The sequence below is a fragment of the Plecotus auritus genome (genome assembly GCF_963455305.1).
Source record: "Plecotus auritus genome assembly, chromosome: 5".
Lineage (NCBI taxonomy): Eukaryota > Metazoa > Chordata > Mammalia > Chiroptera > Vespertilionidae > Plecotus > Plecotus auritus.
The window spans coordinates 31,380,896-31,401,904 of record NC_137776.1 but is presented as its reverse complement, the minus strand read 5'-3'; the positions used below and the strand labels follow the sequence as shown (position 1 = coordinate 31,401,904).

The following is a 21,009-nucleotide window of genomic DNA, read 5'->3' as shown; positions in this document are numbered from 1 at the left end:
TCCCATTAAGAATAGAAAGAGATGCTGTAGAGTGAAAGTGTCATATCTCTTAATAAAATGGAGAGGAACTTATAGTAGACAGGTGGGGTTTTTAGAATGCCTTTGTGTCAGAGAGGATGATTTGTAAGGGAATTCATCTTAGCTCCCATATTGGTAGTTGGTGATTTTGGAGAAATAAGCTTATTAAGGGAAATAGCCAGATCTTTGCCAAGTCCATGTTTTCCATACAATATCTGTTTTCAGATTTTTAGAACCACTTAGGTTTATGCTTACCAACTTTGTAAGTTTTAAACTACTATAGTCTTATTTAGGATCGATTATCTTTTAGGTAAGTAATGGCCCAGAGATAGGAGCAAGGAAATAAAGTAAAATTATGGCATGTTCCAGGTGCCTTACAAACGTTAATTTATTTAATCCACAACAACCCTCTGAGACTTAGGTATTTCTGTTATCCCAGTTTTATACATGAGAAACCCAAGGCAGATAGGTTGAGTAACGTGCTGCCCAAGTTCACATACCCAGAATGTGAGAGCTGGAATTCAAGCCCAGGCTGCTTGATTTGGAGCTCACAGTGTCAAATGACTTAAATGATTTAATAATCAGTCTCTTTAAAATGACTAATTTTCTGCACTTGGAGGCATCTCCAATTCAGAAACCCATTTGCCTTATTTCTCCTGTAGTGGATACCTTCATTTTCAGATAGAATTTGTCGTTTTGCCTTTTGGTCTTTCATGCTTAATCTAAAAAAAATTTTTTATAAAACATAACCATATAATCTTAATCTTAAGCACTTTAAAAAAAAATGAATAATACAAACTGCTTTTAATATTTGTTTATAGCGTGTGACCTGATTTTTCTTTGTTGGAATCTTTTTTCACTGTAGTGCTATTATATGAATATGTATTTGTTATTCTAGTCCTGATTAAGAATCTACAGGATATTCTCTAGACTTGGACTTTGCAGAGAAAAAAATATTTTTATTACTAGATAGTGCATTGTTTGTACTTACTTGAATTTATAATTTCCTAACTATATTGTATTACTCAGTATTGGCTATATACATATATTGAATTCATTAAGATTTGCCAAGAATTTATGAAAAGTTTGACTCCAGAGCCCACACTCTTAAGTAGACCATTATGCATAGTATCTTGGCCTTTTTGAGAAATCTGATTTGAATATGATCAAATTGAATAGCAAACATCTCATTATGAAGGAACACTCGAGATCTTGTTTCTCATATAAAGACAGTTGGAATCTGAAGTGTTTAAGATTATTTCCTTTGTGATCTCGGTGACTTGGTCATGTATAGATTATGACAAAGTAAGAAAAAATAGTCTAAGAGATAAAAGAACCCTAAAATGTGTTAGCATGTCTTTTATTTTATAAACATAATTGAGTAAATGACTGTACTTGACACCCCCGCCCCTTTTGTTTAGACCAAAGAGAGTCTACGATATGCATTAGAAACTTTGACTATGAATGGCTGCTCAGTTGAAGATCTGGGATTGGATTTCACTCTGCCAGGGTTTCCCAACATCGAACTGAAGAAAGGAGGAAAGGATATACCCGTCACTATCTATAATCTAGAAGAGTATCTAAGGGTATGTAATCGCAGCGTCCTTTGGGGTTGAAGACCATCTGTGGTGATGCAGAGCTTTGCCTATGGCTATTGCTCTGAAGGTGAGGGAAGGGACCAGTCCACTAAAGCATGAGGTACCAGCTAGCTGCCTGCACGGACTGGTTTGACCTATGGGATCACTGCATGAAGTTGACTTTTTCAGCCTTAGCTTTGTTGATTCTATGAGAGGACATATTGGATATTTCACAATCTTATACCAGTGGTCGGCAAACTCATTAGTCAACAGAGCGGCAAACCGCGGCTCACGAGCCGCAGTTTGCCAACCACTGCCTTATACAATCTTGAGTTTGCTATTCTTAAGCTTAAATACTATCTGAGAAGGTCACATTTTGTCACAGTTTGAGAAGAAGTCAGTGAAAAGGAGTCATCCCTTGTGACTAAATTGCTATCAGGCCAGATAAGAATTGCCTCTTACACACACACACACACACACACACACTCTCTCTCTCTCTCTCTCTCTCTCTCTCTCTCACTCACTCACTCACTCACTCACTCACTCACTCACACATTTGTGGGTTTGATGAGGCTTTTCAGATTACCAATTCATGGTCCTTACCTATGTATGCTGAACTAAGGAAAAATAATTTTATATAGAATACAAATTACTTTTAATTTACAACCCATGTAGGTCTTTATTGCTACTTTTTGAAAAGTTTCTTTTGGTTTTTCCAGACATTGAGTGGAAAGAGCATTGTGTTCAAGATGAAATATTACCCTCCACCCAGACCCAACTCTTCCACTAACTTTGGGATTTTAGATAGAACCTCTGAAAATTTTTAGCTCTGGTTTCTTCATCAGTTTGAGAGAGAGAGAGAGAGAAACAAACGATAGTAGAAAACCTTAGATACAATTAACCTGCTGCTTTTCTTTCAGTTTATTATTAAATGAAGCATTAACATCCAGATTAAGGTTCTCTGAAAATAATGTATAATAATGTTTTTATTTTTATCTGAATATGTCCTCTATTTCCAAATAGGTTAGTCAAAGTGATTGATGACTAGATAATGTTTGGGCCAATTACAGATGCTTTTTGTTACCCTTCAATTTTATGTGACTGCTTTTCTAGAGTGTACCTTTTGCTAAGTGCACATACTTAGCAAAGGGTTGGGTTCTAAGAACTTAACAGGATATAAAACTAAAAATTTCACATTTAAAACAACAGTAATTGTTACTTGTCCTTTTTTTAATTTATTTTAAGTAATGTTTTACTGTATTTTGTGTCGGAAAAAGATTTGAAATCTTGTCACAGTTTGTAAAAGATTTTTCTCTTTTGTAGCTGGTTATATTCTGGGCACTAAATGAAGGCGTTTCCAGGCAGTTTGATTCATTTAGAGATGGATTTGAATCAGTCTTCCCACTCAGTCATCTTCAGTACTTCTACCCAGAAGAAGTGAGTTGCTTATATCTAAAAGAAATGTTCATTTCTAGTTCTGTGCCTTAATTATCTTAGTGGGGTATTTCTGTGCTATTTAGTCAGAGACTCCAATGTTGCAAACATAAAGAAGGTTGGGAGCAAGGGGTGGGTTTTTGAGAAAGATAAGGCCATTTCCTGAGCAAGGAAAAACATTAAACATCAAATATAACAGTTTATACTGTATAAATAACATATATGAACTATATAAGTATTCAGTGTAATATAAATATTAAATATAAGGGAGTGGGGTCCATGTGTGAATGAGTATAGTATTGTTGTCATCTGAGACCTGGATGGTTGGTGGGGCATGGGACTTAGGTGTCTGTACTACTGTGGTTGGCAGGGAGAGCCATGGGTCCAGAGTAATGAAACTGACACTGAGGAGGTCACACTGTCTTTATTTGTAGTTGTTTTTTATTGACTAAACTTCCTGGATTAGATGAGACATGGTTTCAAGATTCAAGTTAGTCCTTGAAATTTTAAGGAAGTGTTATAAATTTATTAATTGCCAAATTCAGAGAATACTTCTGAGAATGGAAAATAATGACTTTATGCGTAGTTTTTCTAGCCATCTTAAAATGCTACGTGAATCTCAAGAAACTACAGGAAATGTCATAGAACCAGTCTAGAAGGTGTTAGGTTTCCCCAGTTTGCAAACCTTTTTATTTTTTTTCCAATACTAGTTTTAGAATACACATTCATTGCTGGCTGAATCTGGAAATCTTTGAATAACAGCATTTTAATCTCATTTATTATTTTTATGTACACTTGGGTTTGGTAACTGTTGAAGTATGTGGCTTCCCTAGCACTTTAAGGCACTAAATGTCACCTGGAATTGAAAACAGCAAGTGTTGCTCCTGTAATTGAATCCTGGTCCTCACTGCCTAGCTGTGTGACCATATCCAAGTAGTTGTACCTGATCTGACTGCCTTGTCTATAAAATTGAGATAACCTCTGTCTCACTGAACAGGATACCCAAAGTACCTGACAGTGAGTGACACGTAGTCGATAATAAATTTCATATGTTCTAAATTGGATTTTCTCAAAACTATATAGGTATATAGTCATTCTGCAAAGGGGCAGTTCAAGAAGAGAAAAGATGGTTTGATTTGAAACTGATGTTAGATTTTTTCCAAGGACACAAAGGCATTTTTTGCTTTCTAACAATCATTCTGTAATGGATTGGTAGGTCCCCATACAGCCCTAAACAACTGTATGGCATAGGCGTGCCTCTCTACAAAATGTGAAAAACTACCAATTTGCTATGTCTCATTTTAACTTCTCCCACTGCTCTCCAGCTCAGTAGTCTATCTCTTGGCTTCCCTTATGGAGTACCCTTGTGATTCCAAAAGCAAGGATTTGTAAAAATCTCCTTGGTTAGAAGTATGTTATCAAGTTAAAGCTTCTAAAGAACCAGTAAGAGTTAGAAAAACTTAAATCAAGGGTTTGTTTCAGATGTTTTGTTTGAAATTAAAGGTTTCTCTAGAACTAAGTCCCGACAAATGGGCAGAATTCCTATTAATGTGCAACGGAAGGGGAAATGTAATGTGTAAATGCATTAGAAGAGCACAGTATCTAAAGAGGTCCTAACAGAAGTCTTTGATATGAAAATGATACTCTTCCTTACTACATACATTCAGACCTTATCGGCATACTACGAAACAATATATGGTATGCACCTCAATCTGTTATACAGCTATTATCTAGAGTAATTCATTACCCTTATTTAAATGCACAGCTGGATCAACTCCTGTGTGGCAGTAAAGCAGACACTTGGGATACAAAGATACTGATGGAATGCTGCAGGCCAGATCACGGTTACACTCATGACAGGTGAGCGCTGGGGTCTGCCAGGGGTTCAACTTATAGCTTAGAATTTGGTAGTCTGTGTATGTATATATTGTAAACAATAAAAGGGGGTATTTTCTAATTTGTCTACATATTAAAGGAGGTTTTCTGATATTTATAGTAAAACAGGGATATCTGAACAATCCCACACAAATCTTAGTTATTATAATGGTAACATTCCACTTGAATTCTAGCTATAACAATAGAAGCAAATTTGATTTCAGGGTTCATTGTAATGTGAATTCATATGTAGTCATACTTAAATTTGACAGTCTCTAGCTAATTGTGAGAATTGGCAATGTGTTGGGATACAAATCTGTATTTTAATATGATGAAATAATATTATTTATTTCTGTTGCAGTCGGGCTGTGAAGTTTTTGTTTGAGATTCTCAGTAGTTTTGATAATGAGCAGCAGAGGTTATTTCTCCAGTTTGTGACAGGTAGCCCGAGATTGCCTGTTGGAGGTGGGTACACTGTTGATGCCTAACATTGAGTCTAGCTGTAGCTTTGTGTGTGTGTGTGTGTGTGTGTGTATGAACTTCAGTACCAATAGCAGGATATTCTTTATTTATTTGATTTACAGTGCCTCGTAGTTATTCCAGCATGGTAATTTTTCTCAGTTTTTGGTTTGTTGGGTAATTCATTAACAGATATAACTGGCAGGAAAACTTGTAGAGATTTATCTTAAACACATTGAAGTAGGATTACTATACCCTGTAATGCTGCTTTTGACATTTGTACATTATCAGATGAGAAAGTATTCTGAAGTGTGAATGTTCAAAGATGAGTCCTAATATACTCATATAGGTATGAGTTGGTACTCTGTTTTAAAAGTTAGAAGACATAAGGAACTATTTGCCTTCGTGTTATACTATGACTTTTTATAGTAAATAAAGCAGATGCCAGGTTCCATGCACTAAATGTATATTGAATGTGTAGATTTAATTGCCAAGAAAGAAATAGTACCTCGTGTGTGTGGTAATATTATACAGCAAAGCAGTGTAATGTTTTCTGATAGTCGTAGCATAAAAAAGGCATGCCTGTCATTCCAGCCTGACTCCTCTCATGGCTAAGAAAGAGTTCTCTGAGCTGGCTGTTGGCATCCTGTACACTTACTGAGTCCTCGGTCTCTCTTCCTTCCCTCTAAATTAGGCTTCCGGAGTTTGAACCCACCCTTGACAATTGTTCGGAAGACATTCGAATCGACAGAAAACCCAGATGACTTCTTGCCCTCCGTAATGACCTGTGTGAACTATCTTAAGTTGCCGGACTATTCAAGCCTTGAGATAATGCGGGAAAAACTGTTAATAGCAGCAAGAGAAGGGCAGCAGTCATTCCATCTTTCCTGATTACACCGAGAAATGCAGTGTCTGCCTGTTACAGCAAAAGAAAACAAATCATGATTTCTTTTCTAAATGTATCACCTGAGTCAAGGAAACATGTTACTCCTTCTTGTTGTAGGAAAAACGGCTTGCAGATGATAAAAGAGACACTTGGTTGATATTCATTAATGGCCCCATGGACTTAAAGTGATCAGGCCCTAAACCATTGTTGTGATGAGGTTTCTTTAGCAAGTTCTTGTTTAAATTATCATTTATTTGATGAGTGAAGTTTTTAACTTGCTTTGCTGTGTGAAATTTGAAAAAGGGGATGTTTTTCCAGGCTGAAACAATAAATGTCGCTGTGCAGTTTAATTCTGGGCTGTGTGTATCCATCTAGCTAAGTCTGCAGTATTGTTTCCTCCAAAGATAACTCTTGTACATTAGTACAGACATTAAAGCTCACGCTTATTTGACAGTTTAGTAGGTTAGCTCTGTGTGCTTTTCACTTCCCTCTAATTTTCTCTCCCCATTCATGCATTGTCTGTGCAGTTCACACAGTTTTTTGTATATGACACTCAATTGTTATATTTTCATTAGCCATGGGCTTTTGTTGTTCCATGTTCTCTCAATTAAGATAAAATTTAAAAGTCAAAACTTGACCTATACTGTCAGTATAATTCAGCCTTTGTAACTGGGTGGACTTTTCTTAGAGCTTAGTTTTAATATAGTTGTAGGGTATTACTTGCTGGCTTCCTACCAGTGATACACTAGGAATGTTTACATGGTGATTCCAGCAGCCACAGCCCCTGGAGCAGAGGCAAGGAAAGCTCATTCATTCATTTATCTTGTGTAGGTTACAAAGTGTACAGCTTGGGCCATCCAGTATGTATTAGTCTATGGCCAGAGCATTTTTGAGTTGGTGTAAAGTTTTAAAGAAAACAAACAGTTTTAATTCCCTGTTGGAGTAAAGTAATTTTTTCTCCCATGTTCTTATTTTAAGTTTTTGTTCATAGTCTGTCTTTCTTCCACTTTCCTTTCCCCCTCCTCCCAGCGATAATTTGGGACAAACAGTTCAGCCTTTGTCTCCACACAGATAAAAGCACCTGTAAGCAATGCTCTGTCCAGTAGTTCTATGTGCTGATTTCTCAAATCTGCAATAATCCATCAGGCTAATGTTTCTACCTGAAAATAAATAATGTTTGCTTCACCTTTTTGTTTATAGTTCTGTGCTGTATGCATAACTTGTGTAGATGTATTTCTATGAAGTAAATTGTTACATCTCCATGATTCCGCGTCATGGTTGATTTTGCTTTTCAAAGATTTTATAATGGCAGCTTGAAGAACGTAAAATGTGGAGAGAAAATGGGAGGAGACTCCTTCCTAAGGTTTAAAATTAAGCCTGTTGCATAAATTTGAGAGAATTTCCATAATTCAAATTTTTTAAAAATGAAGATGAGGTCTTTTTTTTTTCTAATTGAACTTTGAGAAATCAATTTTCTTTTGTTTTACTGACTGTTCCAAAGTTTTATTTGATGTAGAAACTCCTTTGTTCCCCATCCTACCACTGAAAAGAAACTGAGTGGCTTGTTTTATTTTGATGACTGTCGTTTTCCACTTAAATGGCCTTATGTGGAGCATCCCCCAGTGGGTGCTCATCCCCACGTGGCGCATCCTTCACACTAAACTCAGGCAGTGACCTCTGTGAAGTGTGAGGAGCTGTAAGAGCTGCTCAGGGGCCTGTCTCCCTGGTCCCTGCAGAGGCTCTGACAGGTGAGAGCAGCTGTACCTTGACATGGAGGAAGGGGTGGCATTTCTGCAGTTCTGATACAGCATAGGAACTAAGCCGTTTAATCAAGCAGAGCTAGGTTAACGAAAGAACCGATTTGTTTTCGACTGTTCTGATACCTTTTTACAAACTAAGCACAAAGATTTTTATGTGAACATAGCATTTTGTTCTTTTTTTAATCAGGGTTCTATTAAAATTTAGACCTGTGTATAAACAAAGTAATGTCTCCTATTAAAATATCTGTATTTGACATTTTATTCATGTTGTGGCCCTGGCAGATTTGCCCTCATTGATTCACGGTCTAATGAGTACCTATGATGGTTTGTGAATCCAATTCTGGAGCTTGAGTGTTTAATAAGAGTTGGTAATTATTTGTTTAAACACTCAGTCTCTACCCTACACTTTCCTCAGCAACCCTTGGTTAGTTAGGAGCAGGAAGACTTCCCCATTGTGAAGCAATCTCCCTTGGCAGAGGCCTTAACATTGCATCGTAGGGAAAATGTACTCTATTTCATTTGCTGTTACTCCAGTTATGCCTTAAATTTATTTGCTTAGTAATCCTATCAACAAGCACTAATTTTTAGATACCCTTTATACACGTAAACAGTTGGATAGTGACCTAATATTCTGTTGTCCTTTAATTTTGCTGAGATGGAGTCAGTCAGATGTTGGGCAGCTAACACCAAGTATGTTGCGGTGTGTTCGACAGTGACTGGTTTAATCTGCTTTGTATATTTTTACTGGAACTTTCTTTTTTAAGAAGGAAGGGAGAGGGAGTTACATGTAATTCCATCTCCCCTCCTCCCTCCCCAAAGGGAATTGTAAGATCTAGGTAGTCTAATTGGGGACAGACATGGAGAAAGTTGTAGATACCTTAGCCCAGTGGTTGGCAAACAGCAGCTCTTTGGCCCCTTGAGTTTTTAGCAAAGGCCAGCTTAGGAATACCCTAATTAAGTTAATAACAATGTACCTGCCTATATAGTTTAAGTTTAAAAAGTTTGGCTCTCAAAAGAAATTTCAATCGTTGTATTGTTGATATTTAGCTCTGTTGACTAATGAGTTTGCCAACCACTGCCTTAGCCTAATTCAGCACAAACCTTAAACAGCCACGCATAAGGGTACAGATTTCTCTCTTCCTGTTCCTCAGCTCTGGTGTCCTGTGTTTATATTGGTAAACTTCCTCTCACCTTCACAGTTTATAAAGAAGGTAGTAACCAAAGTCCCACTTTTCTGCATTGGACAACACTTCAGTACGGAACTCCAGAAGGCTGTGACCAGTCACTCCTGAACTTCCCTAGGGCCACCTGTGCATAAAGTCCCTAAGGCTGAGTGACGAAGCCCCAACTTCTGCATTTAAGAAATTAGGTCCAAGTCTTGGTTTTCCACAGGAAGGATTCTCGCCAGCGAATTGGAGGTTTGTCTTCCCTCTGCTTCATCAGGTTTTGAGGCTGTGCTCTGTGCTCCCGATTTTTGTCAGTGAGTACAAACTCAGGAAATGGTGATGTTGCTGATATTCCAAGAAAAAAAAAGTTAAGAAAGGAGACTTGCAGGGGAAAGACAAGTTAGTGCATTCAGAAACCACGTCCTTTGAGGGTATTCTGGATGCTAGTGTCCATTCCCCTTTAGCAAAGATGATCAAACTTTGCATCCATTTATCTTAGTCTGGATTTTATGACCCGTTTTTCCCTACTGTAATAAGAATGTTGTTCGGAAATGTCATACTCTGTGTTTCTAACTCAGAAATGCTCATATGGGTCTTAGGTCTGCCACGGCAGGAGCTGGCATACCAGCTCAAGGGTAACTAGTGTCAGATCACTGAAAATGCTTCCTTTGTTACCTCAAAAGAAAAAGATCCCAGACAGAATATAGCATTTATATTTCTAGAAAATGGAGGGTTGACTGTTTTCTAAGAACTTGAAGTAAATTCTGGTGCAAGGAAAAGTTCTTAACTCTAAAGACTTACCTGCATAAAGGAAACATTCTTTAATACTGGAAGAGGTGGTTTTATTTTTACAACAAGCCTACTCATGACCAAACTATAACCAATTGCTAATTTCCTGTATAAAGCATTTTTTTCTCTCTGATCTGAAACAGTGATTTATATGAACTGTTGGAATAATGGAACCTCAAACTACAGATGTGTATGTAAAATTGCATAAATGCACTGACTTCCTTCTCCCTGGATATATTTTTAATAAACAGCGTTATCCTATATGGTCAGTTTTATTAAATCATGCACAACTAGAGGGTTCTGAGCAGTGGTATGCTTACATGGGTGGCTTTTGGAAAGCTTCCTTGTTTTGGTAAGTGCCAGTAACCTTATTTTTTGGAGGCAGATTATGGAAAAAGTTGTAGGAGACAAATATATTCAGAGAGGTGACCCTAACGCTTGCTTGTTAGTGGAGAGGTTTATACTTGGGTGTAAGATAGTCCCGGGAAGTGGTGCCTTTGGGGTTGGGAGGTGCCTGTCAATGTGCAGAGATAGTAGAGCCTTAGCTTTCATGACCGGCTGCTCCAGAGCAGTCTATTTCACTGGAACAGAGTGGAATTAACTTAGGAAAGCAAGGGAGGTGAATTATTTTTTGAGTGATTATTAAATTTAGGGGTGTTTATTTTGGGGGGTAGAGTTACTCTTTTTAAGAGAACAAATGAAATATATACATATATGTATACAGATACCCACCATACATGTATATGCATGCATACATACATATTCTAAAATAAAGAATAATTTGTTGATTTGTAGAGGAAGGGGTAGAGAGAAACATCAATGTGAGAGCACAACATTGATCGATCAGTTGCCTCCTGCACACCCCCTTTTGGGGATCAAGCCCAGAGTCCCGGCATGTGCCCTGAGGGAAATCGTACTGGCAACCTCCTGTTGCACAGGAAGACACCCAGCCAATCAAGCCACACCAGCTGAGGCCACACATACATTCTTATATATTGTCTTGGTATAACTGCCTAAGGATAAAAGCATACTTTTCTCTTGGTCTGTAAAGTGACTTTAAGTCACAGATGAAAGGGACTGCTAAAGCCAAGCCCATATAAGATAGGCATGTACATAAAGTTGTCATCCTTGCAATGTTGCCAATTTGTGTGGGAGCTGAAAAGCTCATTTTTGATTGATGCAATGATATGAATCGATACTGACATGTGAATGGGGCATACAGAAGTTTACATGTTAGTGGCAGTTGCTGGCCAGTATTCCAGTAGAAAGCAGTGTCCCTTGAGACTGCATTTGGTAGGAGGATATGTAGCCATTTAATTATAGCTATCATAACTCACATGCTTACTGTGGCACCTACAAACTCCTTTCTCTTGTCCTCGGCCAGATTAGTAACCTCAGTGTTATCTGGCCTGTGTTCCCGCCCTGAAATGATGCCAAATTACCTATGCAAGGAACTCCCAAGTGAGCAGACAGCCCCCAGAAACCCCAAATGCATATTTTGTTCTCCAAGAATTGGCCTTGGGAGTTGGGCAACCTTGATAGACCGCCAAGGTGTTTGTATCACAAATACTCTGTTGTGGCTTCATGGCCCAAGCACTCGTGGGTGATGGCATTCTGGCAATTCAGGTTTCAGGGAGAGATTTAATGTCCGCTATGTGACTAAGATGCATTTACTAGGGACATTAGATTAAGAATTTGCATTATTGCCTTGCTGGTGTGGCACAGTGTTTGAACATTGACCTAAAAACCAGGAGGTCACAGTTCGATTCCCAGTCAGGGCACATGCCCAGGTTGGCTGGATCCCCAGCAGGGGGTGTGCAGGAGGCACCCAATCAATGAATCTCATCATTGATGTTTCTATCCCTCCCTCTCCCTTTCTAAAAGTCAATAAAAATATATTTTTGAGATTGCTTAAGGGACAGGTCTATTTGCGTTGGCTGGTTGTTACATGGGTGGTTGCCATAAAGAAGCAGGTTGTTTGAAATGATTGTCTAAAACAAAGTGATGGGAGGAAAGCCCCATGTGCTCCATTTGGTGTTCCCTTCTCAGTGAGGGGTTGGGGCCTCTGTTAGATCCGTTCATCCAGTCAGTTCTGTTCTATTCCCAAAGTGTGTCCTGATCAGTCACTTTAGTGAAACAGAGTATCCAGCTCTCAGAATCCAGGCGTGGTGAGAATTTGTGCAGAGCCCTGTCAATACATGTGGTGTTTTCAGCTTTCGACCTGCAGGAGGCTCAGGTGCAACTTTGGTTGTCCCCAATCCAGGTTCATCTGACACCAGCCGCCTCCACCATGCCGCCGAAGTTCAACCCCAACAAAACCAAAGTTGTATACCTGCGGTGCACTGGTGGGGAAGTGGGTGCCACGTCTGCCCTGAGCCCCAAGGTGCCCCCCTGGGCCTGTCTCCGAAAAAGGTTGGTGATGACATCGCCAAAGCAACCAGTGATTGAAAGGGTCTGAGGGTTACGTGAAACTGACCATTCAGAACAGACAAACCCAGACCGAGGTAGTGCCTTCTTGCCTCTGCCCTGATCATCAAAGAGCCTTCCAAGAGACAGAAGCAAAAAACGAACAAAAAAAAACACACAAAAAAAAACACCCATTAAACATTAAGTGGAAGTATCATTTTTGATGAGATTGTCAGCATTGCCCAACAGATGCGGCACCGATCATTTAGAGCTCTCTGGAACCATTAAAGAGATCCTGGGGACTGCCCAGTCTGTGTGTTGCAATGTTGATGGCCACCACCCTTGCGACATCATAGATGATATCAACAGTGGTGCAATGGAATGTTGGGCTAGTTCAAGAACTACAAAGGAAAATGTTTCCATTAAAAATTATTTTACAACCAAGAAAAAAGGTTGTGGAGCAGGAAGAGCCCTGTCCATTTCCTAGCTAGTCATGACTCTTATTCTCTGCATTTGTCATTCTAGGGGTATGTTTTAATATTAATATTTTTACAGTCTTGGGTGTGATTCTTCAAAATGTCTTCCAGTATTTCTTGACAAAGGCATATGGGCATTTTGGTTGGCACATTGTTCCTGGCTGTTGTAGAGCACAGGGCTTTCCTGGCTCCTGGCTCTGATGGCAATAGCTTCCTCTAGTGATGGTGACAATGCAGAATGCCTCCTCATACTTTGAAATATCACAGTGTTGTCCCCTGGCTGAGTGTTCATGTTTTCAGCCTTGGAAAGCATTCAGATTTTATACTCAGCCAGTCATTGTAGTTAATAACAAATCACAACTTTGCAGAACATATGAACAGGCACAAGATAAGAGAAAGGTAAACATTATTTATTTAGCCAGTGTATTTTTATCCCTGTTTTATTTATTTTTTTAAATACATTTTTTATTTATTTTTTACAGAGAGGAAGGGAGAGGGATAGAGAGTTAGAAACATCGATGAGAGAGAAACATAGATCAGCTGCCTCCTGCTGGGTATGTGCCTGCAATCAAGGTACATGCCCTTGGCTGGAATCGAACCTGGACCCTTCAGTCCACAGGCCAACACTCTAGCCACTCAGCCAAACCAGTTAGGGCTATCCCTGTTTTATATATAAGACTGAGGTTAGGAGACTTAAGGTGATTTGCCGTGTCCCTGAGGTAATAAGTGGCATCAGGCATCCTAAGGTGAAAAGGCAACTGTAGCCCTGACCGGTTTGGCTCAGTGGATAGAGCGTCGGCCTGCGGACTGAAGGGTCCCGGGTTCGATTCCGGTTAAGGGCATGTACCTGGGTTGCGGGCACATCCCCAGTGGGGGGTGTGCAGGAGGCAGCTGATCGATGTCTCTCTCATCGATGTTTCTAACTATCCTCTCCCTTTCCTCTCTGTAAGAAATCAATAAAATATATTTTTAAAAAAAATTAAAAGGCAACTGTATGTATCGGGTACTTTCTCTGTATGTGTGTGTATGTGTATGCATGTGCATGTGTGTATTATAAAACAATAAGGAGAAAAATAAATTCATAGCCACAAAAGCACAGAGTGACAGACCCTACTACCTGAATGGTATTGAAGTGTTGCCAAATTCATCAGAGCCATTGACCTTAATATTTTTGAAATCTCTTGAGTTTTAAAATGAATACAGTATTTTTTCCTACCAGTAAAAAGGGAAATAGCCTGACTTAAGGGTTCATTGAAACTTGTAAGCCCTGGCCAGGTGGCTCAGTTGATTGGAGCTTCAACCTGAGCACCAAAAGGTGGTGGGTTCAATTACCAGTCAGGGCACAGACATTTTCAGGCACTTGTGGGAGGCAACTGATCGATGTTTCCTCTGTTTTCTCTCTCAGAGAAAGAGAGAGAGAGAGGAAGAAAGAGAAAGGGGGAAAAGTTAGAAAATGAAAATAAATGTTTTGAACTTAAATAGAAAAAAATAGAGGGCAGAGCCACTTCTCTGGTCCCTTTGTTCAGGTCCTTGCAGAATTGGAATCAGGAGGCCTCCAGCCTTGTCAGTTTGTCTCCTAACCATCCACTGCCTACTTCCACCTGGATCCCGGCAGCAGCCAGGCAGGTGAGAGGAAGATGCAACCTGTGATCCTCCCCTGTTAAAAGGTCGTTGACCTTGTGTTTGTGGAGCATGAATAGATGCAGGTGGTACCAGGAGAGAGAATGACACCAGATAAATAGATCACTTCACTGCCTGTAGGAGGTATTTAATATTTTAACAGCATATTTAATTATTCAGAGGCATTTCTTTTCTCCTTGTGCAGGTGATGAAAATTGCTGTGAAGCACATATAGCTTTTTTAAAAAGTTATTCAATTAAAGGGTTTGATTACCTTTGTAGTTTCAGGTTGGTGCCATTAACTGGATGACTGGGTCTTACTCCCTTTTTGGGTGACATCAATTTTGAATTTGTGTGTAAGAGTTTTCATATAAAATTTTATTTTATCCTGGTTTATTTGCTCGCTTAAAAAATATTCCTATGATGCTAGTACAGCAGTTGTCTCGGGAATCAAGTTTAATTGATAAACGAATGCAGAAAGTGTATGGATGGAGTAGGCCAGTGGTCGGCAAACTGCGGCTCGCAAGCCACATGCGGCTCTTTGGCCCCTTGATTGTGGCTCTTCCACAAAATACCACGTGTGGGCATGCACGTACAGTACGATTGAAACTTCATGGCCTATGCGCAGAAGTTGGTTTTCGGCTCTCAAAAGAAATTTCAATTGTTGTATTGTTGATATTTGGCTCTGTTGACTAATGAGTTTGCTGACCACTGGAGTAGGCCTCTATCTCGAACTCTGTCTGAAGCCTGCCATCCAGAGCTAGCAAAGTTCTTAGCAATCACCTGGTCCAGCTTCCTCATGTTTCAGGTGGAGAAAGAAGTCAAGGAAGTTCAGGGACCTGATTGTGTGGCTGGTAAGTGGCTGAGCCAAGACTCTGAGCCCAGCCTGGGCTTGCTTTCCTCCCTGGACACCTGAAAAGTTCAGGTTAGAGGGCATTAGAGTTACCCCTTGCCCCTCCCAAAAATCTCTTTCCCAGGGTCCTCTGCCAGGATCCTGCTCTTCACCCATGGACCCTCCTGTTTCTCAATCCATCCTTTGGAAGCTCAAATTACTAAAAGTTTCTCCCCATTTTCTTAGAAACTTTTGCTGGAAAAGAATTTATGTTTAATTTCCACATCTGATTTTGAATCTAGTCACAAAAACACTTACTAGAAGTCTTTGCTCTTTTTTTTTTTTTTTAATCATTGAAAAATAGGTGGTTTGTAGAATATGACTCTTTCTAGGGAATTTTTTTCTCTATTCTCCCATTTCTCCCTGAGATTATTATCAGTAATTTCACAAATCTTTTTGAAGCTACTATCCAAGGAAATAGCAAATATTGGTTTCTTATCTAAGTGGCTTTTAATTAATGTTGAGACTAAATTATGCCAAAAGGAAGAGGACATTTCTAGGCAGAAAAGCTCATCTTGGTGTGGAGTTGAAATCTGCCTCCACTCCCCTGGTGACTCTCATTCTAGTATAGCCTTTTGTAATCAATCATCCTAAATAGCATCTAATCCTCTTTCCACATGGTAGCTCTTAAAATATTTGGAATACAATCTCATTTCTACTTCTGATTCCCCATGCCAATATTTTTCTTCTCTAGCTACACTTTCCACATTTTTCTTAAATTCCCAGTGACCGTCCCACCCTATTCCTTTGACAATGCCAGTGTTACTCAGTCTCCCTCAAGTACCTGACATGTTGTCATTTGTTTGTGTGCCCTCTTCATATAGTGGTGCTTAGACTGGGGCAATGAGTTCTGTGCCCTCCGGCTGTCAGACCAGAGGGAGTTGCTCTCTCGTTGCAGACAGTTTACTTATGTCCATGGAGCCTGAGATTGTATTCACTTTCTTGGCTGCCGTGTCATCGTTTTAATTAATATTGAACGTGTGATAGATGTTACCTCTCAGACTGTTTCAGCTTGATGTTTCTATCTGTCCATTCCCCTGGGCAGTGAATCATACAAATACTTGTGTACTCTTGGTTCAGAGGTTTTGGGGTCATGCTCCCAGGGACCGCGTGTGGAGAATGGGCTGTTCCAGCCTGGGACTCCTCACTTAGTATGCAGGACTGGAGACTGCCAGCCACATGCCTCTCCCTTCTTGCCATGTGCTCCTGGGATCCTTCTCAACCTTTGCTACGGTCACTGCAGGTCCAGAGCTCTCTCTGTCGAGGGTCTTTTCTCTTGTTGTCGCTGCTGATCCAGCCTCTTGTGGATGGTTTTGCAAAGGATGGGAAAGTGTCTCTTACAATGACCAGAGGTGAAAGTTTCTGGGGATTGGGGAGTGGGGGAAGGACACAGGCAGGACAATCTGAGGTTTGACCCTCTTAGAACTGTCAAAACTTAGAGTCTGGACCTTGCCTCTGGGAACAGGAAATGACAGTAAGTGTTTATCTCACATTACCTGTCTGTCCCATCACTTGCCCAAGGCCCTTTGCAACAATGATACTCTGTGGAAACCAAACACCTCAAACTCTTGGCTCAGAAACATGCTATCAACGCCCTTTCACGTTGCCTGTGAAGATGGCTGTCTCCTCTCAGGGGCTCACTTTCCCAGAGATAATACACAGCGACTATTGTTTCCATTATAAGATTTTAATATTTCCTTCCTTCTGCTTGCTTTGCATTTAGACTGCTCTTTTTTCCAGTTTCCTAAGGTGGAAGGCTAAGTTATTCAAAGGAGATCTTCATTATTTAATATCACATTATTGATAACCTCTAGTTGTTGAAACATTCTTATCATACCTTTAATTTTTGATAGTTTAATTCTTTGAACCTGTTTATTAGAGCTCTTTTAAAATCTTTGTTTAGTAAATCCAAAAGAAATCTTTGTCTAGGTTCCTCTTGGCTACTTTCCCCACTGTATATAAAACACACTTTTGTTTCTTTGCCTATCTTATAATGTTTCTGGTAGAAATTGGGTATCCTATATAATAAAAGGGTAATATGCAAATTGACCCTAATGGCAGAACAACTGCTCGACCAGTCACTATGAGGCGCACTGACCACCTCTTGGTACCTTTCCCTGGCTGTCAGGCTCTGATTGCCTGATGGCAAAGGGGGAACTGGGATGTGTGGCGGTGGGGGGTGGGGCCGCCAAGCAGGCAGAACAGCTGACCTCTCAGTCCCTCGCCCTGGCCATCAGGCTCCGATCACCCAATAGTGAATGGGGAACCGGTGGTGGGTGGCAGTGGAGGGCGGGGCCGGCTGTGGGCAGCTGGGGAAGATGTCCCTGATCGCAGGCCAGGCCTAGGATTGTATGTGTGCATGAATTTTGTGCGCTGGGCCTCTCATCTTTTATAATAGAATGCAGCAATTCTGGAAATCATATTTCCCCTCCCAGGGTTTATTGTTGTTCATATAGTGATTTTGGGGGGCTAATTTTATACAGTCTGTATTTTTTAATCATGTGTCCACTGGTCTCTGCTTCACTAGTCTGATGGACAGCTAATGATTAGACATTGATTTCTTTAAATGCATGAAGCAGTAAATGCCTGAGTCTTTGCTGGGGGACCGTGTGTGTTTGTGTGTGTGTGTGTGTTGGCAGGTGGTTTACAACTCTGCCTTAGCCTTCACTTTTGGCTTCTGCAGAGCTTCAAAGTCAGCCAGAAATGAAAGATAGGGCCTTTTCAGGTCTTCCCTGGGCATGTACACAGCCCTGTGAATGTACGCTGTCTTCTTGCTTCCCAGGAACATGTCAGAGCTTTTCCTAGCCTCCTGTAGATATCTCATTCCCCAGCTTTTGCTTTTAAGTTTTTTGGTCAGCCCCAAGTTGTTTTACTACCTCAGGTAGTTGCAATTTCAAACAATTGGCATGTATTGTTTGTTTGTTTACAAATGTTCTAGGAAGAGGGTTGTTTAAATGGAGTGAGCACTGAGTAAGGTTATCTTACTAATAAAAGCCTAGGTGGTCCTCATGCTGTGATGCCCTCATGCTGTCACAAGATGGTTGCATGCACAGTGGGCACACGCAGGTGGGCGGGGCTGGGTTGATGCTGTGTGTGGCATGCGGCCAGGCCTTGGGGGTCTGCAGCTCCGGCCTACCTCTTTGGGGCAATCCATCGAGGAGCCCCTGATGGGTGGGCGGGGCCTGATGGGTGGGCGGGGCCTACCTCTTTGGGGCGATTGATCATGGGGCTCCTGCACTGTGACAGAGCACAGGCCAGGCTGGGGGACCCCCCTCTGCCCCCAGTGCACAAATTTCGTGCACCAGCCACTAGTATAATAATAAACTTAAGAAGAGAGTTTTGGGGATTCTGCCCAACAGGTCACATAGTGACAATGCTCTGGGGATAGGCTTTGGGGGAGCTCCAGACCCATTTTTCTCCCTCGAGGGGCTGCTAGGCTGATGACTTTCACAATTCCCATATTTAGGGGGCTGTTGTTTTCAAGGCTCCTGTGGAGCTGGGAGAAGGGGAGGGGACTAAGGCAAGCTCAAGCACAGAGCTCAGTGTTCTCACCAAGATTCAGCAGGTTTTCTTGAATGGGTGTTCCTCAGGTGCCACAGATATGCAGTCAGTGTTCTCACTTGTTTTGTGAAGGTGTGGATTTTCAGAGGTCCTTCCTCCACCATTTCAGAAATGTTTCTACAGGAATTTGGTAATAGACTTGTTTGTGTGTGTGTGTGTGTGTGTGTGTGTGTGTGTGTACATGCACATGTGTGTTTATTCATGGTTAGAAAATCACAGGAGAAGCCAGGAGATAGACAGGGCTGCTCCTGGATTGGAGATTGGCAGGCAGGAAGCTGGTCTTCCAGGTCGTGTGTCTCTCTGGGTGGGTCCCTCTTTCTGCTTTAGTTTTAGTGTCAGTGAAAGCAATGTTGAATTGCTAGCCTAAGGTACTTCTGGCTAGAAATTTTGTAATTCTATGAGCGAATTAGAAGCCTGCAAAATATAGCAAACCACACTTAAAGTGAAGTAGTAAGAGCTTGAAGCTTTTAAAATGTATTATTTTTCAAAAGTATTTTTCCCTTTTATATAACAATGAAACAAAAGAACTACCGAGTCCCACACTAACCTGAGACATCTTTACTCTTTACCGATAACGATGGACCAAGTGTTCTGATTTAGCAACTGCCCCCAACGTGGCCTTTCTTTCTGGGAGCAGAGCAATTGTTTGACTCATTGGAGGAAGGAAGCAGCCACTTGCCCAGACAAGGACAGATTACACACAGATGGGGTCGGGTCACTGTCACCAATAATGGAGGAAGGATGGTTGTGTAGGGTACCAATAAAGTGTGTTGATAAATCCTCTCATTTGAGGAGTTCTGCTGAGACCAGGAGTTGAGTTGGAAGCACATTTTGTGAACTGAAATCCCACTGGGGATTTCAGGGTCTCTTCCAGTGCCCCTAATTTCCAGGAGGCTTAATTTATCAGCTTACCTTTTATCACCAAGGCTAGTTCTACTTGAGGCAAAATAGTGCTATAAGCAAGTTTTCTGTAGGGCTTAACTATTTTTCCTTAACACTCTAGATCTGCATTGATTGCGTGCTTTTGGCTGTGTGCATGTCTCCAAGTTTAGCCTCAACTTCATTCACAGCCAGAGGTAAACGACTAGTAACAGCCTTCAACTCTTCCCAGTTGAAGAGGGACAATGTTTTCAAAGCGATCTGCTATAGACTCAAAAATAGCAGATAGCCCTAGCTGGTTTGGCTCAGTGGATAGAGCGGTGGCCTGTGGACTGAAAGGTCCCAGGTTTGATTCCAGCCAAGGGCATAAGCCTGGGTTGCAGGCTCGGTCCCCAGTAGGGGGTGTGCAGGAGGTAGCTGATCAATGGTTCTCTCTCATCATTGATGTTTCTATCTATTCCTCGCCCTTCCTCTCTGAAGTCAATAAAAATATATTTTAAAAAAATAGCAGATAAATGGCATGCCATGGGCTGTTCCTGGTCTTATTAGAATTGTCAAAGGTGCTATTGTGGTGTGTGTGTGTGTGGAGGGGGTTGTGATTGATTAGTGATGCTTGCTGTGTATTAGCAGGAGTTACCATGGTAACATGATACCTTGCCAGGCCTGGTGCACAGGGCAGACCTCTGCTCCACAGTTCATAGGAATTGGGCTTGATGATGAGCCCTGCCACTACCTATGGACTGAGTTTCTGAGAGAAGGAAATGAGAAGATGTGAGTTAGATGAGAAGATGTGTTTAGAGTGTTCAGTCAGGTATGGGATTAGCAAGCAGTTCTGCTTCCCTAGGCTCTGAACTCCCAGAGAATTCACAAGCCTGTCTCATTCATCTTTGCGTCCCCCACAATGCCTGGCCCACAACAAGCCCTCCATCATTTGTGAATTAGTGAATGCTGCCTATAAAAACAGGTCAGAGAAATGAATCTAGTGATTGGTTTTGAAGACTCTGCTCAACAAAGAGGGAAGCATTGGGTGTGGGTGTCAGGGGCGGGGGAGGGTCACTGGTCACTGGGGCTTCCCTACAAGCTTCTGAAATCAACCTTTATGGATTGCCTCCTTTTTTTAAACTTAAAAGTTATTATTGGAGTAAAAGAAACATATAGCGAAGTGTAGAATCATAAGGGGGAGTAGCTCCATGAATTTTCATACACCCATGT

The 21,009-nt window shown here is 40.9% G+C and overlaps 1 protein-coding gene and 1 pseudogene across 22 annotated transcripts in view; both read left to right on the top strand.

The window, feature by feature from the left end:
- Positions 1 to 10,205, top strand: part of TRIP12 (thyroid hormone receptor interactor 12) — a 147,522-nt gene extending 137,317 nt beyond the window's left edge. For all 21 annotated transcript variants that reach the window (XM_080670664.1, XM_080670656.1, XM_080670651.1 and 18 more), the window contains 5 exons: positions 1,440 to 1,604; positions 2,919 to 3,032; positions 4,795 to 4,889; positions 5,266 to 5,369; positions 6,058 to 10,205. In XM_080670664.1, the coding sequence (XP_080526790.1) occupies positions 1,440 to 1,604; positions 2,919 to 3,032; positions 4,795 to 4,889; positions 5,266 to 5,369; positions 6,058 to 6,254 (675 nt within the window). In that variant the 3' untranslated portion in view covers positions 6,255 to 10,205. The remainder of the gene's footprint in view (positions 1 to 1,439; positions 1,605 to 2,918; positions 3,033 to 4,794; positions 4,890 to 5,265; positions 5,370 to 6,057) is intronic.
- A 2,049-nt stretch (positions 10,206 to 12,254) lies between these two features.
- LOC308249607 (large ribosomal subunit protein uL11-like) lies at positions 12,255 to 12,857 on the top strand (annotated as a pseudogene). The gene has a single exon. The product of its transcript is annotated as a large ribosomal subunit protein uL11-like (transcript).
- The last annotated feature ends 8,152 nt before the right edge of the window (positions 12,858 to 21,009 follow it).